This window comes from Nilaparvata lugens, chromosome 3 (genome assembly GCF_014356525.2).
Source record: "Nilaparvata lugens isolate BPH chromosome 3, ASM1435652v1, whole genome shotgun sequence".
Classification (NCBI taxonomy): domain Eukaryota; kingdom Metazoa; phylum Arthropoda; class Insecta; order Hemiptera; family Delphacidae; genus Nilaparvata; species Nilaparvata lugens.
This window is the reverse complement of record NC_052506.1, coordinates 83,572,901-83,589,544: the sequence shown is the minus strand read 5'-3', so window position 1 is coordinate 83,589,544 and position 16,644 is coordinate 83,572,901. Positions and strand designations below refer to the sequence as shown.

Below are 16,644 nucleotides of genomic sequence, written 5' to 3'. Positions count from 1 at the left end.
CTATACTTTGGATCCAGTGAATAGGCTCCAAGAGCCAGCATGAGGCAGAGCACGACTTGAATGTTGGTGGCATGCATGTTGAATGCAGAGTGATGAGAATGTGCATTGCTTCCTCCTTTTATACTATCCTTAACACATGAAATGACATCATCATCATCATCTATTCCTAGAAATGATATCATCCTCCCACTCAGTCTCCAATCAATTTTTTCAGAATGCTGTACTGGGATGCATCACCATCTATTTTATAGTCGTTGATCATATCAGCAAGCTCATCATTTGATAAGGGACATAACCGTTTAGCAGGGATAGTACTGCTTCCTGACTCATTGACTTTATCAATGAGCTCATCATGTGATGAGGAATGCATCCGTTTAGCTGTTGTAGTACTGCTAGCTGCCTGAACCTTGAGAATTTCTTGAGAGTCAATCATCTCTTCCTCCACATCATAATCCTCCTCCTCCTCCTCCTCCTCCTCTGCCTCCTCATCCTTCTCCTCATCCCTGTGTGCTGGAGTGGGGATCTTGTAATGTCCATGTGCAAGAGTTGTAATTCCATCATCTAGAATATGCCTCTTCTCATCAGCTTTGCTCAGTGCCTTCTTTCTCATGACTTGAGTCATGATTTGATGTTTCCTAGTGCCAAACATCACTTGTTCTCTATAGATATCCTCATCACCATATAGACAATCTAGATAGTCTTGGAAGACTATGTAACGTTCAGCATCTGGATGCAATTTTGAGAGTTCTCGCCCAAGTATTGGTCTCCGTACTCCTTTAGCTTTTTTTATCAATCCACTTGTCAACTGATTCGGATCACTATTGTAACACCTACAGGCATATAGCTTTGATCGTAGGCCTACATACTCAAGTGGCGCTCGGCCAGCATATTCATCTTTAAACTTGCCAAGCACCATTTTGTTTGCATCTGAGTAGCATGGGTGGTCTGCAGGGTACTCTGAAGTGTCAAAGGTATCTTTAAGCTGCTGATTGTTGATGATATCTTTGTACATGTCCTCTGTCTTGACAAGGTAGAACAAACTATCAGTATCTTGATATAAGAGTTGAAGACGGTCCTTGTAGATGGGCTTCATGATGTCATAATGGAATTCATACATGAGGGTTTTGCTGATGTCAAGCACTGATAACCCTATATAGATTGGTTTATTGAGCTCCACTTTCTCTTTATGCATCGTAACAGCGCAAATATTCTCGCCAAATATGATACGATCTTTGTACACTGGTCGAGCAATCAGTTTCTTCAATCGCTTCTCATCATTCACTAGCTCCATGCTCATTCTTTTTCGCACATTCTCCATTGTCTTGCCAAACACGGCATTGTTCATGAGTTTGAAAAAGTTCTTTTCAAACTTATTCTTTGACTGCTGTCTTAGCTTTGTATTAAGCATGATGTATGATGCTAGAAAGTTTTTCTGCTCAAACCGCACACCTCGATGAGCCTTTTTTATCTTCAACCCATGCTGTACTGCTTGTTTTAGGGTGCGGTAGTGACATACATAATGTTCCCGACCATACAGGGTTGTCATGAGTCGTACATGATTGGATTTAAGAGTTTTCTTGTTCTCTGCAAGAAATGGGAAATCATTGTGCTCGCTGTGCAAGTTGGAAGGGTATTCAATGTCCACCTCTAGAATGTATCCAATCTCCATATTATCCCCTAAACCTGTAATACCCATTGTTACTGCTTCCAATTCTTCTTTATCCATCCATTGGAATTGGCGACATGGAATTGGCTGACACATTGCCCAGCCATATAGGTTGTTGGCATCTGTATATAACAGATAGGATGTAGGCTTCTCTGGATCCCAAGGTGCGCCAGTGCACTTGTTGTTGGCAATTGCATGACGGTGTATACAATTTGTTATTCCTCCTCTGATACCTCGCTCGATAAACATGTACATGTCATAGTCAGTAAGGAGCTCAAGCTCAACTTTAGTATATTTCAGCATGACGTCAAAGGAAAAGCCTGGAGATGTAAAGTAGTGCGCACAATCCAAATCATAAGTCTTCATGCATACATCGCGGAAGCTCTCAAAGACATCGGCCAACAGTAGAACATCTGTTTTCAAGTACAGGTCACTGTACTCTCCCAGAGTTCTACAACTGAATTGGTTCCACACAGTTTGAGCATGTTCATAATCATCACTGCTAACACTCCTATCAGTCAGCTTGCTGAAAAATGCCTCTTTGGGTGGTAGCAATGTTTCTTCGAGTCTCTGCCATGAATCACAGTAGTCGTATGGAAACACTCCTTTCCTTGAGACAAGGCTCAATTTGTTTCCAAACACCTTGGCAGTATGTGGCAGCACTCTGGACAAGTCTTCCGGATTTGATGCTGATTTGACTAGGTTAGTGACCAGGTTGTCTAAACTATCAGGTGTAAACCGGAATGTATCAATGAATCGAAGGTGCATTTTTGGAGATATTCGTTTGGTGAATGATATATACTTTTCTGATGAGTTTGGGATGACAAACAGCTGATCCTTATCTCTACCCAGCTCTGGAATAATAAGGTGTGTATCATAGTTTGATGAGTTGTGGAGAAACACTGGTATGAATGATTGTCGTTGTCGCTGCAGGTTGCATTTACGGCATAATGCATTCCGGTAGATACCAGTTATATGACAATGGTCATACACCTTATCTTCATTGAACCGTTCATTGCAGGCCTCACAGAAGTCGGTTGCATTATGTTGTGCTTGCTCTCTTTTGGTTAGTGGGAGCAACTTGATATTCCTGCAGTCAATTGCCTCATCTAACTCTTTTGCATACATGGTGAGGGTCTTCATGAAATGTCTGGCAGCATCAGGACCCCTGTAGACAATTGGCTCATGAGGGATTAGGTTAGTGATTGTCAGCCAGGAATCTTCTAAATCAGGGTCCCGCACAAAGTATAAGCAGTAACTCATTGCCCGATGATACTGGACAACTTTGGTAGCTTTACCAATCCATTGTTCATTGTCTCCATCAGGCTTCTCCAGGATGCACTCAAAATCGGCGTATGCTACAACAGGTACTCTATACTTTTGCACATGTTTCTCAAACTTCAAGGTTGGAGGTTTACCATCTTTTCCAACCTGTGGCATGATGATTCTTGCTGTATTATTGCTAGCACAATACTCCTCATGCTCAGCCATCCTGCGTTCTCCATCTCTGTCGAGGGTGTAATGGGTGAAACATCGTCTGCAGATGATAATTTTACTTTTACGTTTTGTGAGTTGGGATCTTACAAGTCTTTCAAAATTTTTAATGTAGCAGTAGTGGCTATTTGATTTATGTTCATTGTCATCCTCAAGGGTGTTGTTTTCATCATCATCATCATCATCATCATTACTCTCACAGAGGAGGAGAAGATCAAAGTGATCTGCCTTCATTGCATTTCCAACTCTTCTCGGAAATATAACGTTCTTCTCATCCACACCATAAATATTAACTGATACCCCCGGATTATCTTTCTCAAATCTATCGATTTGACTGATGGTAGTGGGAAATCCAATGCCTGAAAAGTTGTATCTCTCCTCCAATTGATGGTATCGGTCATTGACTCGTTCAGGATGACTGCCTTGTACATGTTTGGCGAGGATAGCCCATTTGAAACATTGCTGGTCCATGTTTATAGGATTGATGATTGCCTTTCGCACTGATAGAAGAGGTGAAAGACTGATGTAGGATGATCCACGTAGGGGAATATGTCTGCTAATCCTGATGAGCAATCCATCGATGATAAGCAAACTCCATCCACTGGAATTTCCTTCGAATTTCGACTCCTCATCCAGTAGGGTCATGCACGCTTGGTTGATGATGTCTGGAAGATTGATGATACTGAAGATGGTGTAGTTTGGAGTTTTGAAGGCGACATTCTGAAACTCTTCTTGTTCGAGGATGTTCTTATCAAGGGTGCTGCGGAAATATGTTGCCTCCAATACTAGATTGAACTTCATTGCTCCATGTGTCTGGTGTTGCCGACTGATGATGTGAACAATTTTATCCTTCAGACCGCTCAGAAAAGTGTGGAAATCTTTGGCAGGTTCATCCTTGTATGCATTATTGTAGTATAGAGTCTTGAGCCAAGATTTAAATGCCTCTTCCAGAACAACAAACTCGTCCACCGAGTTTGCTGTTTGTCGACATCATGCAGCTTTGTTCATCTGGAACAATGCAGTTGCTCATTATATTTCTACTGGTAATAGTTTGACCTATATTAGTGACATCCATAGTTGTAGGAGTACATGTTTGCAATATATATAATAAGCAGTATTATTATATTATATTTTTTTTTTGTATCCATCATAACCATCATGCATAGAAAGAGGGTTGGAAGCATTGTTCATGCAGTGTTATTTGACGAAGCATTAAAACTTAATTTTTCAATGTCTAACCTTATTTATTCTGATGTGATGGGTGTAGCTGTACTGAAGGGTATGCTTAAGGATAGTTTAATTAAGGGTGGATAGTTTGATTGACTTCGAGCCATCCCGAAAAACGTATTTTACAACAAGGACATTAGGGTGGGGCACCAGTGGTACAATTTTTGCATGCAAGGTGCATGCATGGCAATAACAAGTTGCATTGATCTGCAATACGACAGACAGGGCAGATGGCGATATAGCGATTTCTATGATCTGTAGGATCTTCTTCGTCGCTATCACTATCGTCCAGCAAGCGTTGGAAATAGTTGGGTACAAGGTTAAGGTTCGCTTTCAGCCAGATCAGTGCACGCCTCTGTGCTTGCGATACACATCTTACATCCATCATTAGTGGTGGTGTTGGAGGAACCATATTTAAGGATGATGATGAGGATGATGGAGTAAGGTCGCTGATGCAGGACATTCGGCTTCTTGGTCTAGAGGATGGTTCGTCTATCATTGATGGGGAGGGTGGTGTACTGGGTCGGGATGGCTCGAAAATTGATGGTGACCTTGAGGTTGGTGTATCTTGTGGAGATAATGGACGGGGTGGTTGGAAACTGTACTGTGGAGGGAACTGGCGGTAGAGAGGGGATGAGGGGGTGACTGATCGATGGGTAACTGGGGTCAATTCGCTGTATGGTGGAGGTGGGCTATCAGGGCGAGGTGGGAGAGGAGAAGGGTAGGAAGTTGATGCATTGTGCTCCATATTGCCTGAAAACGACATACATGCTGTTAGTATGGGTGGTTCTCTAATATTGTATGGGTGGTTATCTCTAGTATGGGAGGGTTGGATTTTACAATGCCCATTCAACAAGAATAGTTTTAAGAAAAAAATGAATAGTATGCAAACTGAATGATCATCATGATGTGTGAGGAGACATCTTAAAGTCCCCACACAAAGTATTCATCAAAATGGGTCTTTTAAAATTCTCTATCTCAAACTGAATGATCATCATGATGTGTGTGTGAGGAGACATCTTAAAGTCACCCACACACAAAGTATTTATCAATATGGATCTTTTGAAATAATAATAAACAATATAGAATTCATCAAAATGGGTCTTTTAAAATTCTCTCAAACTGAATCATCATCATGATGTGTGAGGAGACATCCCCACATAAAGTATTTTCATCAAAATGGGTCTTTTAAAATAATAATAAACAATATAGATTGTACTTACTCTAACTGCACTGTAGCACACACTAAAAACAGCAACTTGTCTCCAACTAGGTCAGCAACACAATGATAGCTCTTATGGCTAGGAGCTCCCATATATATACCCAAACAGTCTCCCACCACTCCCAAAGGTCGTGAAATTAATTCTAATTTATTTTTATTTAATTTTGATTTTTTATTATTTATCGTTTTTTTTATTTTTTTTTTTATTTTTTTTTTTATTTATTTTTTTTTTTTTTTAATTTTTTTTTTTTTTTTTTTTTTTAATTTTTTTTTTTTTTTTGATGACCTTGAGGTTAGGTTAGGCCAAAAACTTGGGTTTTAATCGTAGTTAATTTCACGAGAACCAATCAGAGAATGCTTTTTTAAAAGACGGCTTCTCTGATTGGTTCTTGTGGTATTATTCACGATTGAAATTATTAAAATTTGACTGGAGATATTTTTATTATAAAGTAACAAATTAAAAACAACTAGTTTTGATGCTTACATTATTTCAAAGTTTTAAATATAATAGTAGAAGTATTATTATAAATCACCTTGTAAATATTTAACAACCACCTGATAACCCTGGACCCTCGACTGGATCGTCCAAGAATGAGATCAGCAGGCTTCGCTCGCCTGCATTTTTCATTCGGGCATTTTTATCATTATGTTAGGACGATCCAGTCGGAGGTCCAGACTAAACGTCTGGCTAAACGGATATGGCGAGCAAAGCGAGCCTCACGGCTAGTAATATAATATTCCCAGGAATAGCTCTGATTGAAGTAGCAGTGCCCAATCAATTTTTCCGCGATAAATGCATTTCAATCTTCAACTTGGTGCCAACCTAACAAAGTCAACAAAACTTAATGCCAACCTGACAAAATTATTAATTTAGTTACCAGTTAACAACTGTTTAGAAGAGGTACTCTCTCTAGATTATAGTTCTATATAAACATATGATATGGCCTTTTTTCAATTATGATTAAGAGAATAAGAAGAATATACATGCTAAAAGTCGAACTTTAAACCCTTAAAAACCACCCTTAGAGTTAAAATATTGCCAAAAGATTTCTTAGTGTGCCTCTAAAGGGCCAACTGAACATACCTACCAAATTTGAACGTTTTTGGTCAGATAGATTTTTAGTTCTGCGAGTGAGTGAGTCAGTCAGTGAGTGAGTGCCATTTCACTTTTATATATAGATATGAGCGCTATGCGATTTGGCTTACCCTAGTTCAAAATGAATTCTTTATTCTTTATTGATTCATACATAATATCATCATCTCAGAATGATCTAGAGATACATAGTAGGTGTTTTTTGGTGGTTACTGGTTAAGATTGATGTTTTCGTTTTGCAGTGTTGAATAAAGAAAATATTCTATTCTAAGATTACCCAGCTGGCAATCTCGGGTTCGATTCCTGCTTGGAAAGATCGTATTTTTGTACTATAGTTTTATAGTATAATACGCTACAAGCACAGAAAGTTAGTGTTTACGGTATGAGGATAGTTTATCCGATTATGATGAATATGTTATCCGAAAACACCTTTCTGAGAGAGTCGCGTACGATATTTTTCGCCACACTACAGGTATAGCTGACGCCAAAAAGTTAGGCGGTTTCGTGGGTCTCTTGTGTGTTCCAACAGCTGATTTTTAAATCAAAAAATCTGGTGTGGTACACTCACACAACTTTCCTTGCTCATTGAACTGGGAGCCTCATTCTTAAACGATAATAATTTAGAGAAATAACATAATGACGATTGGCGGCAACATAATTATTTGAAACTACGATCGGACTACTGTATATGTGTGTATATAATTATTGTTTTCAGAGTACTTTTTCCTTTGTGTAAATTGTGAAATCCGATGATTTTTTAAAAGTCGTCAAAACAGCTGCTCTACAGATGAAATATCTCGACTATGTGTAATTTTTATAGACTGCTCTACCTACCTACCTCATGCACGAGAAGGAGGTTACAAAGTACATTTCTCAAGGATGGGGTGAACCCCCCATTAGTTTCCCAGAGAGGAGACTCATGCCAGTTGATGGGGCTGATAAATAACTATACGGAGTATGAATTTGAAATAAATCAGTCGAGTAATTTTTGAGAAAATCGTGAAAAACATGGTTTTTCAGTAATTATCCGCCATTTTTCTCGAGAATATTACGCAGCTCCTGCAATTTTCCTAGAAATAAGACTCATGTCAGTTCATAGGGCTTATAAATAGCTATCCATGGTATGAATTTGAAGAAAATCGTTAGAGCCGTTCTCGAGAAAATCGTGAAAAACATGGTTTTTTAGTAATTATCCGCCATTTTTCTCGAGAATATTACGCAGCTCCTGCAATTTTCCCAGAAATGAGACTCATGTCAGTTGATAGGGCTTATAAATAGCTATCCATGGTATAAATTTAAAGAAAATCGTTAGAGCCGTTTTTGAGAAAATCGTGAAAAACATGGTTTTTTAGTAATTATCCGCCATTTTTTCCGCCATCTTGAATTGAATTTTATTGAATTTCTTATTGTCGGGTCCTCATGGTATAAGGACCTTAAGTTTAAAATTTCAAGTCAATCGGTTAATTAGGAATGGAGTTATAGTGTTCACAGACATACACACATACACACATACACACACACACACACACACACACACACACACACACATACACACACACACAGACCAACACCCAAAAATCATGTTTTTGGACTCAGGGGACCTTGAAACGTATAGAAAACTTGAAATTGGTGTACCTTAATTTTTTTTGGAAAGCAATACTTTCCTTACCTATGGTAGTAGGGCAAGGAAAGTAAAAAGACAATAAATAGATGAATTGCATCAGCTGTGAGTAGGTTACACCATGTTACCCATGAAGCCGCCTAACTTTTTGGCATCAGCTATATAAGAATAATAAATTGAATAAGAATGTTTTATGAGGGCGGGTGGAAACTTTGATGTCTCATATCTCAAGAACCAGACTTCGTAGGGTATTCAAAGTGGGGTGGAAATTTCCGATCTCACCCTTCTGAACACAATGCTCCATATGGCACAGTTGTGCAAACACATTTTCAAAAAAGTTAGAATAGCAGTCTCACCTTTCTTAGTTCCATGTTAGCAGGAAAGGGTACTCTTTCCGGCCTTAGCCGGAAAGAAACCTGTTCTGATCAGACGAGAGTCGTTTGCAAACAATGTCTTTCAGATCTACGTAGGGACTGGAAAACAGCTGCTTTCTGTGCAGTGTGGCGAAAATACATTTTCCTTCTAGCTATTCTCTCTGTTGTCAATGATAACATATGCGGAAACATATTTCGTTTTTAAAAGCATATTATAGAAGGTTCAATCACGAGAAGAAGTTCTAAAATGCAGCGGTCTTTTGGGAACCGAGTTTTCTCTTGTGAATGAAATTTATAACTGAAACTTAATTCAATCAATCTTGAATATTATGGTGCATAATAGTATGTATGAATTATAGATGTAGTGGAATCCACTCCTGCATTCGGAATTTGTCTTTATGAATAAACCATCGCTCACCATTTAACCAGTTTCAAGTGAATCTGCCTGTTGCATTTTTCTCTGTTTTCAATATTTGTATTTGCGGTAGTCAATTTCAGTGATACTAGTAGTTCTGTGAACAGTAGACCTCGTGCTCAGTAAGTAACATTGACCTGTTGTTATGTTTTCTCAAAAATATATAAATAATTTATCAATTTAAACTGTCTAGAAAAACAGCTGATTTATGATGAATAATCCTATGGTCTGATTTTTACGGTAATATTGCTGTTCGAAGGAAACTCCTTTTCCCTAAAATGTAAAATTTTAACAAACCAATATTATATAGTATACGTCGACGCGAAATTCAAAAAGGAACATACCTGTAAAATTTCATGGAAATCTATTGCTGCGTTTCGCTGTAAATGCGCAACATAATTGACCGAGCGAAGTGAGGTCTAAGATTGATGTCGACGGTTTGGCATTTCTCTTTAATGTTTGAATGTTTGAATGTTTGAATGTTTAAATGTTTAAATGTTTATATGATTTCATGTTGCGCATTTACGGCGAAACGCGGTAATAGATTTTCATGAAATTTGACAGGTATGTTCCTTTTTAAATTGCGCGTCGACGTATATACAAGTTTTTTGGAAATTTTGCATTTCAAGGATAATATAAAAGGAAAAAGGAGCCTCCTTCATACGCCAATATTACCGTAAAAATCAGTCTATAGAATTATTCATCATTAATCAGCTGTTTAGTGGACTATAATACTACCCGTTCAAAAACATCGAACATCTTGAAAATGTACCTATCTTTCCATTAACGTTAGTGGACAGTTGACTATAATACTACCCGTTCAAAAACATCGAACATCTTGAAAATTTTATCTTTCCATCAACGTTGTATACAGTTGCAGCCAGACCTGATAACAGCGCTCACACTCACATTCCAGGACGACACGTCACGGTACGATATAGGACAGAAAGCTCTATGTTTATTTAATATTTTTTCTAGACATTTTTAATTGATAAATTATTTATTAATTTTTGAGAAAACATAACAACAGGTCAATGTAACTCACTGAGTGCGAGGTATACTGTTCACAGAACTACTAGTATAAACATTTAAACATAAAGAGAAATGCAAAACCGTCGACTTGAATCTTAGGTTCCGTTCAATATAAATTAAATAATTATTTCTGTCTCATGTTCCCTTCCATCTTCATTTTATCATTAATTAATCAACAGAGCCACAAAATAAATGGCTAATTGAAATAAATTATATGCATTGAGTTGTTCAAGGGTGCAATCAAGAAAACATTATTTATATAGTAATATGTGTCACTGATACAATATGCATCCTATGATACATGTAACATATGAATGATACAATATCAATTATATTCACAAAATGAATTTCATAATACATGAATCATAGAATGATACAGTATCAATTATATTCACAACATGCATTTCATGATATAATAATATCTAATAATATCAATAATATCAATGATAGCCTATAATATAAATTATATTCACAACTAGCCGTCAGGCTCGCTTCGCTCGCCATATCCGTCTATCCGGCTCCGCCCCCTGGACCCCCGACTGCATCGTCCAAGAATGACATCAGCAGGCTCGCTTCGCTCGCCTGCATTTTTCATTTATAGGATGATCATATGTTAGGACGATCCAGTCGGGGGTCCAGACTAAACGTCTGGTTAAACGGATATGGCGAGCGAAGCGAGCCTGACGGCTAGTAATATAATATTCCCAGGAATAGCTCTGATTAAAGTAGCAGTGCCCAATCAATTTTTCCGCGATAAATGCATTTCAATCTTCAACTTGGTGCCAACTTAACAAAGTCAACTCAACTTAATGCCAACCTGACAAAATTATTATTTTAGTTACCAGTTAACAAGTTACTGTTTCGAAGAGGTACTCTCTCTAGATTATAGTTCTATATTAACATATGGTATGGACATTTTTCAATTATAATTGAGAGAATAAGAAGAATATACATGCTAAAAGACGAACTTTAAACCCTTAAAAACCACCCTTAGAGTTAAAATATTGCCAACAGATTTCTTAGTGCGCCTCTAAAGGGCCAACTGAACATACCTACCAAATTTGAACGTTTTTGGTCCGGTAGATTTTTAGTTCTGCGAGTGAGTGAGTGAGTGAGTGCCATTTCGCTTTTATAAATATAGATATGAATTTCATGATAAATGAATCATATGAATGATACAGTACCGTATCATAAATATAAAGAAAAATAAAAATCTCAGTACCCTTTTTGAAATATTTTATCACAACATGTTTTGGACATTTATGCCATTTTTGAGTGATATGAAGTAAATAAATAAATACTGCTGGAAGATTCTTATTTTGATCATATGTTATTTTTACTTCATATCACTTGAAAATGGCATAAATGTCCGAAGCATGTTATGATAAAATATTTCAAAAGGGTACTGAGATTTTTATTTTTCTTTATATTTATATTACAAGTAGCCCTATACAGAAAAGAGATAGATACAGTATCAATTTATACTTTTTTCAGATTCCTGGTTGGAACGACATCAGAATGCAACGCCTTGTCAATTGTTCCACAAAAAGCGCCCTACTGCACCTCCAGTCAGTCTATGGAAGTCATGGCAGAAGCTATTCACACATTTTTCACGAACGCAAAATGCCAATGGGATTCTAAAAGCTTACCGAATAGTGCTCGCAAAATGTATCTGTCATTTTTCATGTACATCAGTCTTCTGCTAATTCTACTCACATTGTTTTAGGATGTTCACAAAACAAACAAATTTGTGTATAGATTCATAAATTAATAAAATGTATTTGATATAATAAAACTATTTTCCTGAGGCTGACCAAGTAAAGTTGAACCTTGTGAACATTTTGAGAAAACCATGAAAAACATCAGGAGTTTGTTTTTCTTTTGAAAGTATCAAATTTTGTTGAAGCTCACACTCACACTTCACACCATATACATGGTGCTTGGCATGTTAAATGTCGAAAACAAACTTCAGCGCTTACTATAGTATGTAAAACGAAAATAATTTTAAAGTGCATATACAGGGTGTTCATGAACTCCTACCAATACTCTAGGGCATTGTTCCTGGGTAGAAATCTTATCTAAATATCATATTTGAATTGTCCGGAAGTCTTCAGTTACTCACACAGCGGCCATTTTGTTTTTTTCACTTTAAAAAAAATTGATTTTTAGCAAGGACTAATTTTTAGCATTTTTAAAATCATAAACCACACTGAGTCAAGAAGTATCTCAGATTTGGCTGAGATCTGGTCATATCTCCTGAACGGTAAGGAATTCTGCAAATATGATTCCAGATTCGTGTTTCTCGCATCAAAGTCCATAAGATCACTAAGTTTGAGCAATTTTTATTTTTCACAAAAAATTGATTGGTAGCATGGACTAACCATCGTGAGCCACACTGAGACAAGAAGTATCTCAGATTTGGCTGAAATTTGGTTATATCTCCTGAACGGTAAGGAATTCTGCAAATACAAGGTGGGGCAGAGCCGACTGACGAGTTTGGAGGGGGCACTGCTCAGCCTGTGGTGGGAGTAGGCAGGCTCGGTGGGCGTCATTGTACAGTCCCGGGACTCGGGAGAATAGTTTTTAGTGTGCATCATGATTTGGACGTGAGAGCATCGCGGTTATGTTGTTCGCGCTTTTTACGAAAATCAACATTCGATTATCGCAGTTCAACGGGCGTTTCGACGACATTTTAACATTCCTGTCCACAAACCCGTCCCATCTGTGAACTCTATCAGAGAGTGGGTTCGTCAACTCGAGAAAACTGGTAGTACACGACAAGAAAGAAGACATGGCGCACCAAGAACAGTGAGAACTCCCGAAAATATTGAAATTGTGAGAGCAGCAGTCGAGCAATCACCCAGGCGTTCTGCACGCAGGCATGCAATAGCTTTGGGGATGTCCAGCCGTTCAATTAGGAGGATTCTTCATGAACATTTGTTTTTTCATCCATATAAAATCATGATTGGAAAATTTCAAGTGGTATGTGGCAATATTAGCAGAACCTTGGGGAAGCAAGCACGGAGAGAAACTATAATGAAATTTTATAGAATAATGGCTGCTCCAGTCCTCCTCTACGGAAGCGAGTCGTGGGTTACAACTAAACCCCTAGAGAGTAGAGTGCAGGCGGCGGAGATGTGATTCCTCCGGAGAACCAAGGGCTGCGATAGAAGGGACCACATCAAAAACGATGATATCCGAGCAGAGCTAGGAATTTACAGCTTGTTGGAAAAAGTCACACAATACCGGAAGCAGTGGAAGGACCATGTGGAAAGAATGCCGGCAGAAAGGCTTCCTCTACAGATATTGAACTATAAACCGGCAGGGAAAAGATCTATTGGTAGGCCATGGAAGAGATGGCAATAAATACACTACTTGCATAAATTATAGCATAATTTTGTAATTGAAATATAGATATTAATGAGCTGTTTGTAAGTCGGAACAGGCATTAACCTAATCCTTGTATGTAAGATGATGATGATGATAAAATCATGATTGTGCAAAAATTAAATGCCGCCGATTTTTTGAACCGTAAAAATTGTTGCAAGGAAATGCTTCAACGCATCCCGGCAATGGCGACTCTTTTCTGCAGTGACGAGGCTCATTTTCATCTGTGTGGAGCTGTCAACAAACAAAACTTCCGGTACTGGGCAGCAAATAACCCTCGACAACTTCATGAAAGACCACTTAATTCACCAAAAGTGACAGTTTGGTGTGCCGTTTCTCAATTTGGAGTGATAGGGCCATACTTCTTCGAAGATGACAACATCGCCGTCACTGTCACCTCCGAGCGTTATGTCACAATGTTACAAACGTTTTTGCAACCCAAATTGGAAGAACTTGCTGAGGAACAAGACTTGGGGGAAATATGGTTTCAGCAGGATGGGGCTACAGCCCACACAGCGCGCATTTCAATGGATTTGTTGAGAGAAATGTTCCCAGGGCGACTTATCTCTCTGAGGGGGGACGTGAAGTGGCCGGCACGCTCACCCGATTTGAGTGTCTGTGACTTTTTCCTGTACCCCCTACCTCAAAGAAAAGGTTTTCAAACATCGCCCACACACTTTGGAAGAGCTTAAGGAGAAAATCAGGGATGAGATTCAGGCCTTACCAGTGGCAATATGCCAAAATGCGTTTGAAAATTTCAAAAATAGGCTACATCAGTGTATAGCTGCTGATGGCCGCCATTTAACCGATATAATTTTCAAAAACTAACACTAAAAACTATTTTTCGAGCTGTATTCAATACCGTAAACCAAACCATTTTTTTCTAAGTTTCTTCATTCATTATTTATAACCCTTTCAAACTCGTCAGTCGGCTCTGCCACACACTGTATGATTCCAGATTCGTGTTTCTCGGATGAAAGACCACAATATCATAAAGTTTGAGCGATTTTCATTCCTCACAAAAAATTGATTAGAAGCATGGACTAACCATCGTGAAACATACTGAAACAAAAAGTATCTCAGATTTGGTTGAAATTTGGTCATACCTCCTGAACGGTAAGGAATTCAGCAAATATGATTCCAAATTCGTGTTTCTCGCATGAAAGACCACAAGATCATGAAGCTTGAGCGATTTTCATTCCTCACAAAAAATTGATTAGAAGCATGGTCATCATAACCATCGTGAAACATACTGAAACAAAAAGTATCTCAGATTTGGCTGAAATTTGCACTATAGATGAAGCTTGACCTGAGAAATATCAGAGCCAAATTTGGCACTCCAGCTACTATACAGGTTGAGTTATGGAGCTGCAAACATAAAATTTTCAAATGGTCATATCTCCTGAACGGTAAGGAATTTTGCAAATCTGATTCCAGATTCGAGTTTCACGCATCAAAGACCATATGATCACGAAGTTTGAACGATTTTTTTTCACAAATCCATGGACAAACAACCATCGTGCAAACAGCGAGAGAAAGAAGTATCTCGGATTCGACTGAAATTTGCACCATAATTAATTATATTATTTTATTATATTAATTATAAAAATATTAATTATATCATTGCTGAGAGTTCTAGCGATTCTAATTAATTTTTGGATTCATGAAATATGAATCCGTTACCTGTTGCTTTTTTCTGCTGTGCTGTTCTAATTCTCATCCAATAGAAATGAGCTCAGTAGTCACAAAAATCCTGAGAAATTCCAATTTCCCGCTCAAACAATTCCAATTTCCAAAATCCAATTTGGAATTTCCAATTTTCCCGCTCATCTTGCTTTCTGTTGCCCTGGTAGTATTTTAGTTGGTTTCAATTCTGTACCAGGGATTCAGAACACTTGAAGAGGTAGCAGGGGTTTTTCAACGCCTTCCAATGCAAGCATAGGCAACCCGCAACACTGAACTAGTTTGTGTACCTCTTGCATGTTTCTGATGCCCTGGTAGAAATCTGGTCATTTCTAATATGCAAATGAGCTACTATTTGAGCGGGAAATTCAAATTTCATATGATTAGCAGGAAATTCAAATTTCTCATGATTTATACTATTTGAGCGGGAAATTCAAATTTCACATGATTTATACCATTTGAGCGGGAAATTCAAATTTCTCATGATTAGCGGGAAATTCAAATTTATCATGATTCACACTAATTTGAGCGGGAAATTCAAATTTCTCATGATTTATGTGTCTACTGAGCTCATTTGTATTTTAGAAATGTAACAGGAAGCTAAAACATAGCAAGTGGAAACTGAGGCATTACCGATTAATGCTTACACACATTAAATACTATATGTATTTAGTTCAGTTGATAATGTGTCTTTATTTTCAATTTCATCAAATGTAAGACTTTAATTTGGTACCAAAATCAAACAAATCTGACCATCCTTTTGGAGTTTCCAAGATAATTTACGTCATTTGAATTCTGGAGACAGACAAAAAAAAATTACAATTACAATATTGAATATATTTAAAATATAAAATTACAATATTGATTGTAATCATGGTCTAAACTAACGTGAAACACTGATAAAAGTATCTCAGATTTGGCTGAAATTTGCTCATATCTCCCGAATGATAATGAATTTTGCAAATATGATTCCAGATTCATGTTTTTCGCATCAAAGACCAATAGATCACGGAGTTTGATCGATTTTTATTTCTCACAAGAAATTGATAAAAATCATAGACATAAAAGTACCTCAGATTTGGCTGAAATTTTGTCATATCTCCTGAACGGTGAAGAATTTTGCAAATATGATTCCAGATTCGTGTCTCTCGCATGAAAGTCCATAAGATCAGGAAGTTTGAGCGATTTTCATTCTTCACAAAAATTCATTGGTAGCATGGACCATGGACCAACCATCGTGAGCCACACTGAGACAAGAAGTATCTCAGATTTGCCTGAAATCTGGTCATATCTCTCCAGCGCAAGCAGAAGGAGGCACTGGCGACGTCTGAAATTAAGTGGAATTTTTATCATTTGGGAATTTTTTCAATCTCCCTCTATTATATGACTGACTGTATTCATGTGTTGCTTAAATTTATTCAATATTTTCA

The 16,644-nt window shown here is 37.7% G+C and overlaps 2 protein-coding genes across 2 annotated transcripts in view; both read left to right on the top strand.

Annotated features, from left to right (window-relative positions):
* Positions 1-11,952, top strand: part of LOC111052886 — a 40,313-nt gene extending 28,361 nt beyond the window's left edge. The window contains exon 5 of the mRNA XM_039424851.1: positions 11,639-11,952. Within this exon, the coding sequence (XP_039280785.1) occupies positions 11,639-11,870 (232 nt within the window). The 3' untranslated portion in view covers positions 11,871-11,952. The remainder of the gene's footprint in view (positions 1-11,638) is intronic.
* A 646-nt stretch (positions 11,953-12,598) lies between these two features.
* On the top strand, positions 12,599-14,411 carry LOC120350607. Its single transcript, XM_039424850.1, has 2 exons — positions 12,599-13,102; positions 13,633-14,411. Exons 1-2 carry the CDS (start codon positions 13,043-13,045, stop codon positions 14,221-14,223), a joined length of 651 nt encoding a protein of 216 aa, XP_039280784.1. The 5' UTR covers positions 12,599-13,042; the 3' UTR covers positions 14,224-14,411.
* The last annotated feature ends 2,233 nt before the right edge of the window (positions 14,412-16,644 follow it).

Bases quoted from the DNA above. Each gene is read 5' to 3' on its own strand.
- LOC120350607 (XM_039424850.1), top strand. From the start codon at position 13,043: ATGTCCAGCCGTTCAATTAGGAGGATTCTTCATGAACATTTGTTTTTT. The intron at 13,103-13,632 runs ATCATGATTGGA...GATGATGATAAA, and splicing joins TGTTTTTTCATCCATATAAA to ATCATGATTGTGCAAAAATT.